Below are 12,728 nucleotides of genomic sequence, written 5' to 3'. Positions count from 1 at the left end.
GATCATGACTGATTGTTTACTTAGTTCTTGTTCCTGCTGTCTTCTCATACTCTTTGATCACTCTAGCCCTAGCAACTGTATCTAACTCCTTCCTGAAAACATTCAATGCTTTAGCCTCAACTGCTTTGTGTTAAGAGAATGCCACAGGCTCATCATTCTCTGGGTGAAGACATTTCTCCTCATTTGAGTCCTAAATGGCCTACATCGTATCCTTAGGCAGTGACCTGTTCAAGAGCAGGCAGGAACATGGAGAGAACAACCAGATCAGCCATGAAATTATTGAATGACAGAAGCTTGAGGAGCCAGAGAGCCTGCTCCTGTGTTCCCATGTTCGATGTTATTTGTAATATTAGGATTTAGATTACAGGAATCCCCGATTCTTACGAGTTCTCGTACTTATGAATACAATCGCATACAGGGGTGTAATTAAGATTCGACATATCGAAATTTCCTGTGCTTTATATTGCCCTGCTTTGCGTACAAATCAAGTTACGAACAGACTCAAATCAAGTTACGAACCCATTTGTAGCCCAGTGACTGGCTGTACAAATTTCTATTTGTTTAGCTAGTAGAAAGTGCAGACTGCAGATGCTGGAGATCAGAGGCGAAGACTGTGGCGTTAGAGAAGCACAGCACGTCAGGCAGCATCGAGGAGAGGGAGAATCGATGCTTTGGACATAAGCTCTTCATCAGGAATCGGGCTTATACCCAAAATGTTGATTCTCCTGCTTCTTGGATGCTGCCTGACCGGCTCTGTTTTTCTAGTGGACTCTTCAACTCCATTTGTTTAGCTCAAACTGAACTGATATAATAATTCCATAAGTTGTGCCTCCTAAGCAAAAGGAAGATCCTTGCAGAATTACTTTATTTAATGGTAATTGCAATCCAATGTTTTATCAGTCAAGTGCAATTATGCACAACATTCACAAAACCTCCAGATCAGGTTACACCAGTGCAAAAATAGTTGATACCCTCGAGGTTAGAAAACGCAGGGGTTTTCTTTAAAAAAAAAGAAATTAGAACATATGGGAGGCAAGTAAAAAGCATGAAACATTAGGGGGAATCCCAAAGGTTTTTTTTATGCATGTTAGGGGTAAGAGGATAACCAGGGGAGAAAAAAAAAAGCAGGGCCCGTTAGGGACCAAAATGGCAATCTGTATTTTGAGTCAGAAGACAAGTTTTAAAGGAGTACTTTGCGTCTGTACTCACTGTGGAGGATGATGATCCAAGTATAGAAATCAGGAAGGGAGCTGTGGTACACTTAGAAAATTAACAGAGAAGAAGTCTCAGCAGTTCTAACAGCAATAAAAGTGAATATATCTCCAAGGCCAGATGAAAACTTATTCAAGGCTGCTACAGTAAGGAAGGGAGATGGCATGCTAATTTCCAAATCGTCGCTTGCCACTGGAGGAGTACAGCAGACGGGAGAACAGCTAACATGGTTCCATTATTCAAAACGACTGGTAGGGATAAATCAAGAAATACAGGCCAGTGAACCTAATTTCTGTGGAAGGGGAACAATTAGAATGGACAGAATTAAATCTCCACTTGGAGAAATAAGGATAAATTCAGGATAGTTAACATAGCTTTGTAAGGGAAGATCATTGTCTGACAGGTTTTTTTGGAGGTGGTGAGGATGTGAATAGATGAGGGTAATGCAGGGGCTATAGTCGACATGGACTTCACGGAGACCATTGACAAGGTCTCACATGGCAGAGTGATTAAGCAGCAAAGAGCCCATGGGATCTGGTGCAATTTGGCTTAGTGGCAGGAAGCAAAGGCTGATGGTGGGAGGGTGTACTGGAAGCCCATGTCCGGTGGTGTACCACGGGGTTTGATGGCGAGTCCCTTGCTGTTTGTTGTATACATTAAATGACATAAATAAGAAGGTAGGAGCTTTGATCAGTAAATTCACAGATGACATGAAAATTGGTGTTGTGGTAAATAGTGACAAAGAAACCCTCAGATGGACTGGTCAGTAGCAAATGGATTTTAATCCTGAAAAATGAGAAGTGATGCATTCCAGGAGCACTCTCAAGGAAGGGAGTACAGATTGAATGGTTGGATAGGAGAAAGTGAGAACTGCAAACGCTGGAGATCAGAGTCGCGAGTGTGGTGCTGGAAAAGCACAGCAGGTCAGCAGCATTCCAGACTGAGCCTCTTTCCATGTTAAACATCATGTCTATGACAAGAGACAACTTGCATTTATATAGCATCTAGGACTTAGTAAAACAACCTGAAGCATTTCACACGAAGTTGGCAAATGTTTAAAAATCTCACCAAGGAGATATTGGGACAGATGACTGTAAGCTTGGTCACTATTGTGGGGATTTTAAAGCAGTATCTTAAAGGAAGTGAGATTTAGGGCTTGGAGTCCAGGCAGCTTAAAGTATTGCTGTTGAAGGGTGAAAAACTGAGGGATGCAAAATTGATCAAATATGAAGCATAAAGATCAAAGGATTAGAGGAGGTGGGGAGCAGGGTGGAATTGATAAGAAAAGACCAGGCAGGGATTTCACAATGGGATGAGAATTTTATAACAGGGATTGCCAAAAGGAATCAATCAATGTAAATCAGCACGAACAAGGGACAATTGTGATGGGACTTGGTAAGAATGAGGATACAGGCAGCAGAGTTTTGAATAAGCACAAGTTTATGGAGGACTGTAAAATGCAGGGTAACCAGGAGAGATTTACAGCAGGTAAATCTAAAAGGAAACAAAGAGATGAACTGAGGGAAGGATATTGTTGCAAGTCGATAGATTTGTCAAAAACTGTCAGAAGCTCAGCTCAAGATGACAAACATAGGAAACAGATGAGTAAAAACAATTAGTACATACAGTTTTAAAATTAATTTTATTTTGAAACATAAACAACAATATGCGCTTTGAACAGAATATGCTATCAAATGTTTTTAAATTCTAAAATTCAGGTGTCAACATTGAGCGCAATTTGTAAAATTATTTTAAATACAAGTGCACATTTTCCTTTGGAAAACAGTACTAACAGTCAAAATGTCACACAGAGTAAGTAAACCTTTATTGAAACATTCACACAATCAGAAGCTTATCACAGAAGGAGCCTAAATGAGTTGGCCCCAAAAACCTTCATAAAGAGCTTGAGACTTATAGTTTGTAGAAGATGCAGAGGTTTCAGGTAAAGTTTGGTGGAATTTGGCTAATGCACCTCACTTTTGTTTATTGTAATTGAATACCATTATTCAGGCAATGACCTGGGGAGGTGTTAGTAAGAAATTTCAAATCAAACATCACAATCAACAGCAAAAAGAATTAAATAATTTACTCTTGTTTCTGGCCAGCAAAAATAAAATTGTACTGTAGCAGATAAATATGTCTTTTCCAAGTTTTGTTGCATTTCTGACACACAGAGTTGATTGAGGTTTAATTTTTGATGAAAATACAATAAACCAGTCACAGATTAAACAGCCAGCCTCAAGTCATGAAACAAGAGCCTAAACCATAATGCAAAAATAAATTGTACTGGCTCTCACATGCAATACATTCCAGTTGATCAACATCATGCATTAGTAATCATTCGATCCCTCCTGCATTATAATTTAGTGTTGAGATCTGTTTTGTTGCTACCTTCATACTCTTTCCCGAATAAGTTAGAGAGACATAATCATGTCTAAAGAGCCACAACAGGCAATCTGTTCCTCACGATCCTGCTGTCAGATGGCACATAATTTGCTACAGTTTACATGCAGCAAGTCACAAACAATATAGTTTCAGCGTATTAGGATCCTATGGCAGTTGAAGTAACATCATTAGCTTTGGTCATTTATGCTTCAAAGGGATTAGCTCTTGTACTGATCACTAAATGTCATCCCCACTTCAGCCACAAATGCTGGCAAGGAAAATCAATCATTTGCTGTCTCGTTCCTTTCCCTCTTTGAACTATCACCTCTTGGTCACACACACACACTCACATTCCTATCTACAAAGGATCAAGCTGTGCAGAACACGTTAAGGCTGCTATTTGCTCTTTGCACAGAAGTACATTACTTCTCCATGAGTCTGGACAATCTTATCTGAGCCAGGCAGACGTGTAACACTGCCCAGTTGGATCACTGGCCTATCAATCAGAGACTAGCCACATCCTTGTACCTCTCTGCCTAGTTCCCGCACACGATGATGGCAAGTTTACCAATGCCACTGGTTGTAAATGTCATGGGAAAGGAAGGCTTTCAAATAAAGTCTTCCAGTTCAAGAGTCAAATCCCCATCTGCCCATAAACTGGGACAAGTGTAACTGAGCTATACTCAGATGCACCACGTTTTAAGACTTTTGCACTCCAATCCCAATATCAAAAAGAAAATCTATTACAATCATTTAAGAAAAGCAATTAAAGTTCATCATAAGGCAAATATATAACATAAGAATAACTATTATTGGGAAAATAGGAGGCATTTATTTAGTCTCTCTATAGTGTCATTGTGACCTTCAGGGTTCTATCATATCATTTAAAACACTGATCACCACATCTAGTTATAAACACCATAGTTCTAAGCATTCACAATTTATATTAAATCAATTCTAAAATAACACTGCATATTGTCAAATACAGCACCTTCAGCTGCATGCTTATTTAATACTTGGCTTTCTACCAAGCACCCTTCTCCCAACAGGTATTGTTGGGCAGTGTGAGAGAGAGAACAGTGTACAAACAGACAAACTGTGCACAGGATAGTCTATTTGTTATGTCTTGTTGTTGGGGTGGAAAGGGGGACGTAGAACAAATGTAAGGAATATGCATAAGACAGACAGAAAGACAGAGACAGAAAGACAGACAGACAGACAGACAGACAGAAAGAAAGACAGACAGACAGAAAGACAGACAGACAGAAAGACAGAAAGACAGAAAGACAGACAGACAGACAGACAGACAGACAGACAGACAGACAGACAGACAGACAGACAGACAGACAGACAGACAGAAAGACAGAAAGACAGACAGACAGACAGAAAGAGAGATAGACTGTGATTGTCAACAAATGAGAAGCTGGCAGATGCCAAGAGATATTGTAGAAGAGAGACAATCAATTTATTATCTTCATAGAAGGTGGGAGAAGGTTAAATGGAGTGTGAGAGGGAAAGGTACAAGAGATAGATACGCAGGAGACATGCATAAAAATCCAAGGGAAATGGTCTAAATCTGGGATCAATACTGTCATTTTACTGCAGAGTTTCCTTTGCAAGAGCATTATAGCAAACCCTAGAGTTTTGCTGTTGACTGTTTACCAGAATTGGGAGGATCCACTAATTTATAAAAAAAACTTTTGAAACCAATAGTGGAGAGCCACATTAGGAGGATTTGTTTTAGTTAAGAAAAAATATTCCATTCATTAGATCCTAATCAGTTGCATTGATTTGTCTTATATACTACTTATCCATTGATATTGTCATTCCAAAGTATTTCCATATACAATGATAATAAGCTGAATCAACACTTATCTGAAACAATGTAACCCCCTCAAAACATCAATATTTTGAAAAATTTAGTCGAATAAACAATCGACTTCTCAGTCCATAATCTGGAGGCTTTTCATCTTTGATACAATCTTGTCACATGACAGATGTGAATACACAACCGAACAACAATTAGGAGCATGAGGGAATAGAATCTGTGCTGTGGTAATGGTGAGTAACCTTTGCATGAGTGATGTGGGACAAAGGTGGTCCCTAAAACCATCCAGCCACTGCAGTGTGACACTGCTCCTTAACCATCTCCCAACTAACTGGGACTCCTTAATGGCACCCAATCTTATTCCAAGCTTCCCCTCCCACCCCACCCCCCACACAACATGAGAGGTGTCAGACGCCAAGGCACACATGGTCAGGGTAAATGGAGCAAATGGGAAAGCAAGGATAAGGTTGGGGCCTGCAAAAGCTGGGCTAACATGAAAAGAAAAAGGACACACTAAGAACAGAAATTGTGGTGACTCGAAATGATACTTAAAGAATAAATTGAAATTTCCCTTTATGTGTGGGATGGGTGTGGGGAGAGAATGATAGCTCAGTCCTGGAGCCCAAAATTCCACTTTGCTATTGGCAGAGGACACTGCCCGAGTCCAAAGCAATCCAACTCAGAGAGCAGAGGTGGGAGAGCTAATTTTAAAACTGGAACAACTGGAAATTCAGGTGTCATGTTCAGAAAATATTTACATAAATGGAAGCAGAAACTGCCCCCCCACTCCACCCTAAAAAAAAAATGGCTTGAAGTCAGGGCTCGAGGGGCTGTATGGTCTTCCTGTGTTCCTTTGACTTATGGGAGGTTGGGACATTGCGGTTTTGTTTCTAAGTGCTGCCCCCTCATTAGTGGACGAATCTGAATCCTGACCCGTTGGTATCAGAAGTGAAGATTGGTTGGAATGGAGATTTAAACTCTATACCCCACACCCAAAATTGATGGACAGGCCTGGAGGGAACTATTTGATTCCCCAGCTCGCAGGCCTCCCCAGGAAAATTACTTTGTGTTGGGATAGCCTGTATGAAGTACCAGCAATAAGCAAAAAGGCCTTTTACTTAACTTTTGGCAGAACAAAGTGGAATTACCATTATCCACCTCCTCCATGAGAAGACAAATAACAGTTCCCTTTGTTGGGAACTGAGGTGAAATTGTCAGAAAAAGGTGCATTGGGGGTTAAATGCAGAAAGGAAGAGTAACCGTGTCATAGAAAGCTTCAAACCTTGGATGTCACATCACAAAGCCAGACTGGGAAGCTATAACCAGTAAGAAAAGTGAGTCACCAAGACACTGGGCAGTTATAGCAATGGGTATTTTCACTGCAGGAATGTGGATGGCTTCTCCCTGTCAGTACAATTTTAATTCCAATTAACACTATATGTTTAATTACCAGTGTTCCTCTTTGTCTTGACCTCGCACTGAAGAAAACGCTCGACTGAACTTGCAGCACTCTGCTTCACTCAGATTCTCTTAAACTTGAACAGTGCTACGAGGGACTAGCACTGCAATGGGCCGAATGCAAGCAGATCAAGAGTTTCAGTGACCAGAAAGGCAGACCTTTCAATGTTTGGTAGGTGAAGAGGAGGAAAGAAATTCACACTTTAAAACACATGACTGACAACGTACAGGGGAAAGCATGTAACCAAGCTGCGCTATCAGACCCAACAAAACCCAGCTTCCAGCATTTTGCAATACAACAAATCACTTACCCAATTATCAAAAACAAATTATACACACTGGATACGGATTCAACTTTCAGACAATTCTGATGGAATGCAGTGGAAATATAAGTGGGGACATTTCTGCACTCTTTATCACAAACAACTAATTATCAACAGCCCATTGTGTGATAAACTCAATTATAGAATGTGATCTTCGGGGATGCAGCTTCACTGGGAATAACAGGAACAGGAATTACTGAACGATTGGTCCTGCCCAGTTATAATGTTAAAGTTTAATGAGCTTTCCAAAAAAAAAAAACATGTGGGTAATAAGTGTTGGGATAAATTCCAAAATCTGGAATGACCCTGACCAAGACTTGAAATCACCGCTGACTATGGTGTTGCAAATGCTGAGCACATTTAGTTGATGTTTAGCTTGATAACCCAATTAAAACAAAAGGTGTTAAACACAAGGGGTGCAAGTAGGTAACAGAGTGGCTACACAAAGATTTGAACTGTTGTCTTCTCATTAGTCCTACCATTATTGCTACAAAGAAAAGTTGTCTCTTTAGAGAAATGCTGGGATGGTTTAGTATTAAATATGGGGACAGATTAAGGTTTAGCACTAAACACGCAGGAGTCCTGGTGGTTGAAGACAGCTGAATTATTTTTAGCCAATGTGATGGACTAATGTTGGTATGAACTCCTGAACAAATCACCAGCAGTTAAGAGGCATCTTTAAAGATCAGATGTGATCATTTCAGACAATATTTCCCTACAACATTAAAAAAAGGGATTTCATATGGGAGACTGGAGTACTGTAGAAAGCTTAAATACAAATTTAACAATAGTGATATCGATTCTGACTCAACAAGGCATACTGATTCTCAGTTTCTGCACTGACTATCAATCATAGGCTGTGATGCAACACCTCAAGCTTTAAAGAAACAAGGTGCTCTGCACTTTGCTCAAATAAGCAGCAAAAAGTCTGAAAGCCTGGCCAGTTATTTGAATATTGCTGCAATTGAAAAAGGTTTCTGCATGGTGCTGGGCAGAGATGCCAGTACTAAAAAAACCAAGTAACCTGCAAAATGTTTCCCTCAGTCCCAGAGATAATTTTGGTCAGTCACTTCCCAGTCTCCAACACCACCACCATAACTTTCAGGAGGTCATAATGCTGTGATACTGAAGATCCAGGAAACCTCACTGTATCTCAGGATATAGTGAGGAGTTTACAGTTTGTATCTCAAAGTAACGGAAGGTAAACTGCATTTTGGGTTTGGACTGGATCATTCAATTTGAAATAATTGAGCTCTCAGCTACTGTTTTAAGGTTAAGTTGGACTAGACCACTCCAACACAGGTAGCACAACAGAAAACAACCAAGATAGCATGGCAGAACTCCTTTAGCTCGGTGACACATAATTATTAATTTATCTTGCTACTGTACTCTATCATTGTAGTAAATGCCATTGTCATCATTCAGAGTGCAATTACTCATGTCTTGCTCAGCACCATTAGTGCATATCCCTTGATAGTGGAGGGAGGAAGGAAGGGAGATGGAAAGATTTGGTTGGGGAAGAGGTGGGGGGGGGAAAGAGGTGGGGGAAGGAGTCACAGGATTGCACAGTACAAAGTTAAAGACAACTTTAGCCACACACTTCCCTGTGGGTGTGGAGACATTTTCCCAGAAGGCACTGCAAAGGCAGGTTTGGTCACTTTCCCACCATATTGTCACGTGTGTGCCTGTGGGTCCACACGTGTATGTCTGTCAAAGAATGTGAAGATGTCAGTGTGGGAGGGTGGGGGGGGGGGGGGGCTTCCCGGAATACCGTGCAGTTTTCCACTGCTGCTATGCAGAATCCTGGAGTTCTTTTGCTTTCTTTAGAATCAGGTCAACATCAGAAATTGGATAATCCTGTCATTGAATAAAAGAGAACACAGTCAGTGATAACAAGCAAGTGACACTTGGACATCTGCATTTATCAAAATATGATAGAGGCCATGTCAATACCTTCAAATTTGTATCTTATTTTCAACACATGCAAAATCACTTATGTAATTCTTTTGAGGTGCAGCCATTTTGCACTCAGCAAGCTCCCATAAACACTAAGATGATAATGACCAGATCACTTTTGTAGCACTGTTTAAACGGATTCTGGAGACAAAGCCCCTGCTCTTCAATATAATGGCCACAGTGTGTACTCTGTACTCACCTGTGGAGAGCAAGGCTTCAATGCAACACAATACTGCAGTGGCAGTTTTCTAGATTCAAATCTCTGGAGTGGGTCTCAAACCTAGAATCTCAAAGTTAAGGCTGCTCCCCAATGATCAACAACTGACACAAACATTTAACCTACAAACATCACACCATTGCAAGTGAACCATCCTGCGTTAAACAGGCATTAATTTGAACAACTGCATTTACATATATTGTTACTGGTCCAACCACATTTTCTGCTGAAAGCAAAGAATTGTGGATACTGAAATACAAACAAAAAATTCTGGAGAGATTCTGCATATCTGGGTCAGGTGGATTGGCCAAGCTAAATTGCTCGTAGTGTCCAGGGCTGTGCAGTCGAGGTGGATTAGCCACGGGGAATGCAGGGGTTACAGGGATAGGGTAGAGGGGTGGGTCTAGGCGGAATGCACATTAGATTAGATTAGATTAGATTAGATTACTTACAGTGTGGAAACAGGCCCTTCGGCCCAACAAGTCCACACCGACCCGCCGAAGCGCACCCACCCCATACCCATTCCCCTACATTTAACACTACGGACAATTTAGCATGGCCAATTCACCTGACCTGCACAGTTTTGGACTGTGGGAGGAAACCGGAGCACCCGGAGGAAACCCACGCAGACACGGGGAGAATGTGCAAACTCCACACAGTCAGTCACCTGAGGCGGGAATTGAACCCGGGTTTCTGGCGTTGTGAGGCAGCAGTGCTAACCACTGTGCCACCGTGCCGCCCACATGAGGGATGTTGTGGACTTGAGGTGACTTGGTGTGGCCTGCTTCCACACAATAGGGATTCTACGATCTGGCAGCATCTGTGGAGAGAAACGGGCAACGTTCTGAGTCGAGTGAGACCTCTTTGGAGTCTGGAGATACTGCCAGACCTGCTGAGTTTTTCCAGCATTGTGTATGTTTTTTTTTCATTTCCTGCTGCCAGGTTTCAATAACCTTTTAGCTCTGGCGCTCCTCTGCTCTATGTGACCAGGTTTCCTTTGCCTGTATCGTGTTGTAGTTAAGTGCATGTGAAATCACTTTGGTTACAACCAATGCTTCCTGCAGCCCAGGTGCAGCTGCTGGATGGCTGCTCCAGCACTTGGTGCATAATTGGATCTGTCTGGATCACTGAATCAACAGCATAAGAGGTTGCCAATCAGGGCTGTGGCAGCTCTTTGGAAGAGCTATCCAATTCGTCCCAATGCCCCCTCCCCAGTCCTTTCCCCACGGTGCTGCTCTCTTTTCCATTTCAATTATTTATCCAGTTCCCCAATTTAAAATTACCGAGTCCTCTGAAGGGCCGCATGTTCCAGATCCACCTCACTCAGTGTATAAACAAAATCCTTATCTCGTCTCTCACATGCTGTCTCGTGTGCTGCACGACTTCTCACGCGATCTCTAACACACTGAATAAATTCTCCATCTCTCACACAACGGAGAGATTAGTTGGTGGCATCAGCCTCCAAAGAAAAAAAGCTTTACACTGATTAAAACAACATGTTCAGAAGAGGATTTCAGAGCTGATTAACTTTCCTTTTAGCAATTGGTGGCAGCATTCGCTTTCCTGGTTCTCAACTCTAAGTCAATGTGGATTCACCACAATTCCCAATTATTCAGACAGGATCAAATACAAATCAACCTTGAAGGCCATCAGAATCACGTGAATTGATAGGGTGGACCAAGAAAACACTTCCATGTGCAGAGGTGGGATTTAGACAAAAACTAGAAGATAAGATGTTCACTGACGAATTGAAGAAATTCAGGAAATACTTGAAGAAGAAAACTTGACCTCGCAACATTGGAAAAGCTCAAGGCGCTGCACTCTATCCACTTGTCCTACACACTCCAAAAACCTGATCAATCAGTAGAAAGAAGAATCTTTAGAAGTGCTGATGCTATGCATGTGCTAAAAATTCCAAATTCAGACCATAAGCCAAATAAAGAAAAGCTTGAAATTGCAAGAGCAAAAGGAACTCTTTTAAAAAAAAGTGATATCCTAAAAAGAAAATTTTGACCATTTGATCAGAATTAGAAAGCTAAAGAGATTGCCACTAAACAGGAGTCCGCCTGGGCGTAGTTGAAGGATGAACGTCACAGAGCACTTGTGGACAAACTACAATGAGTGTGAAGATGGCATAAGACAGGCAAGTGTGGCATGGCATAACGGCAGATTACCTGGTAGGGTTAGCTACCAGTAGTAACAAGTTAGAACATGGAACTCATTGTCATGGAGAGTAGCTGATGGCAATGGTATATCATGGATGCATTTATGGGGAAGCTGGACAACCATAAAGGGAGAAAGGCAAAAGTGAGGACTGCAGATGCTGGAAACCAGAGTTTAGATCAGAGTGGTGCTGGAAAAACACAGCAGGTCAGGCAGCATCTGAGGAGCAGGAAAATCGACGTTTCGGGCAAAAGCCCTTCATCAGGAATAGAGGCAGAGAGCCTCCAGGGTGGTGAGATAAATGGGGAGGGGAGGGGGTGCTGGGGAGAAGGTAGCAAAGAGTACAATAGGTAAATAGGGGTGATAGGTCAGAGAGGAGGGTGGAGTGGATAGGTGGGAAGGGAGATTGGCAGGTGTGACAGGTCGTGAGGATGGTGCTGAGCTGGAAGGTTAGAACTGGGGTGTGTGTGTGTGTGTGTGGGGGGGGGGGGGCAAGGAGGGGAAATGAGTTTCACCAGTTTCATGGCTGATCTCAATCTTCAACTCCCCTTTCCTGCCCTTACCCCAGAACTTCAATTCCCTTACTGATTAAAAATCTCTCAGCCTTGAATATACTTAAACAACCTAGCAGTAAAGAATTCCACAGATTCATTACCCTCCGAACTAATCCCTCCTCATCTCTGCTTTAACTGAGTGGTGACCCAGTTAAACACCATTCCCTTTGAAATAAAAGCCTAGAATCCACTTGCCTTCCCTATTACATACTGAATGTTGATGCTACATTTCAGTGATTCACACACAATGACTCTCAAATCCCACTATGCCGCAACTTTCTGCAGTCTTTGTCCACTTAAATAATATTCAGCTGCTTCTATCCTTCCTACCAAGTGCGTAACTTCATCTTGCCCACATTATATTCCATTTACCAAGTTTGTACCCACTGAGTTAACCTGCCTCAGAGACTGTGCATCATCCTCACCACGTGTCTTTCCACCTATTTGTGTCATATGCAAATTTGGTTACAGTCCATTCACTTCCATCATCCAGCTCATTAACATTCATTATAATTATTGTGGCTCCAGCAAGAATTCCATCTAATATTCCTATTGGCTGTACAGGCCTCTGAAGTCCATGTGTAGCAGCGACTTCTGGAGCTGGAAGTCACTGCCAAAATCCATGGGCTGGC

At 41.8% G+C, this 12,728-nt stretch overlaps 1 protein-coding gene across 2 annotated transcripts in view; it reads right to left on the bottom strand.

Moving 5' to 3' along the window:
* Window positions 1-2,835: 2,835 nt before the first annotated feature.
* tbc1d13 (TBC1 domain family, member 13) overlaps window positions 2,836-12,728 on the bottom strand; it is a 43,156-nt gene continuing 33,263 nt past the window's right edge. For both annotated transcript variants that reach the window (XM_072566002.1, XM_072566003.1), the window contains one exon: window positions 2,836-9,063. In XM_072566002.1, the coding sequence (XP_072422103.1) occupies window positions 8,998-9,063 (66 nt within the window). In that variant the 3' untranslated portion in view covers window positions 2,836-8,997. The remainder of the gene's footprint in view (window positions 9,064-12,728) is intronic.

The sequence above is a fragment of the Chiloscyllium punctatum genome, chromosome 49 (genome assembly GCF_047496795.1).
Source record: "Chiloscyllium punctatum isolate Juve2018m chromosome 49, sChiPun1.3, whole genome shotgun sequence".
In the NCBI taxonomy this organism is placed as follows: domain Eukaryota; kingdom Metazoa; phylum Chordata; class Chondrichthyes; order Orectolobiformes; family Hemiscylliidae; genus Chiloscyllium; species Chiloscyllium punctatum.
Note: the sequence above shows the minus strand (reverse complement) of the source record. Positions and strands in the feature narration are given on the sequence as shown.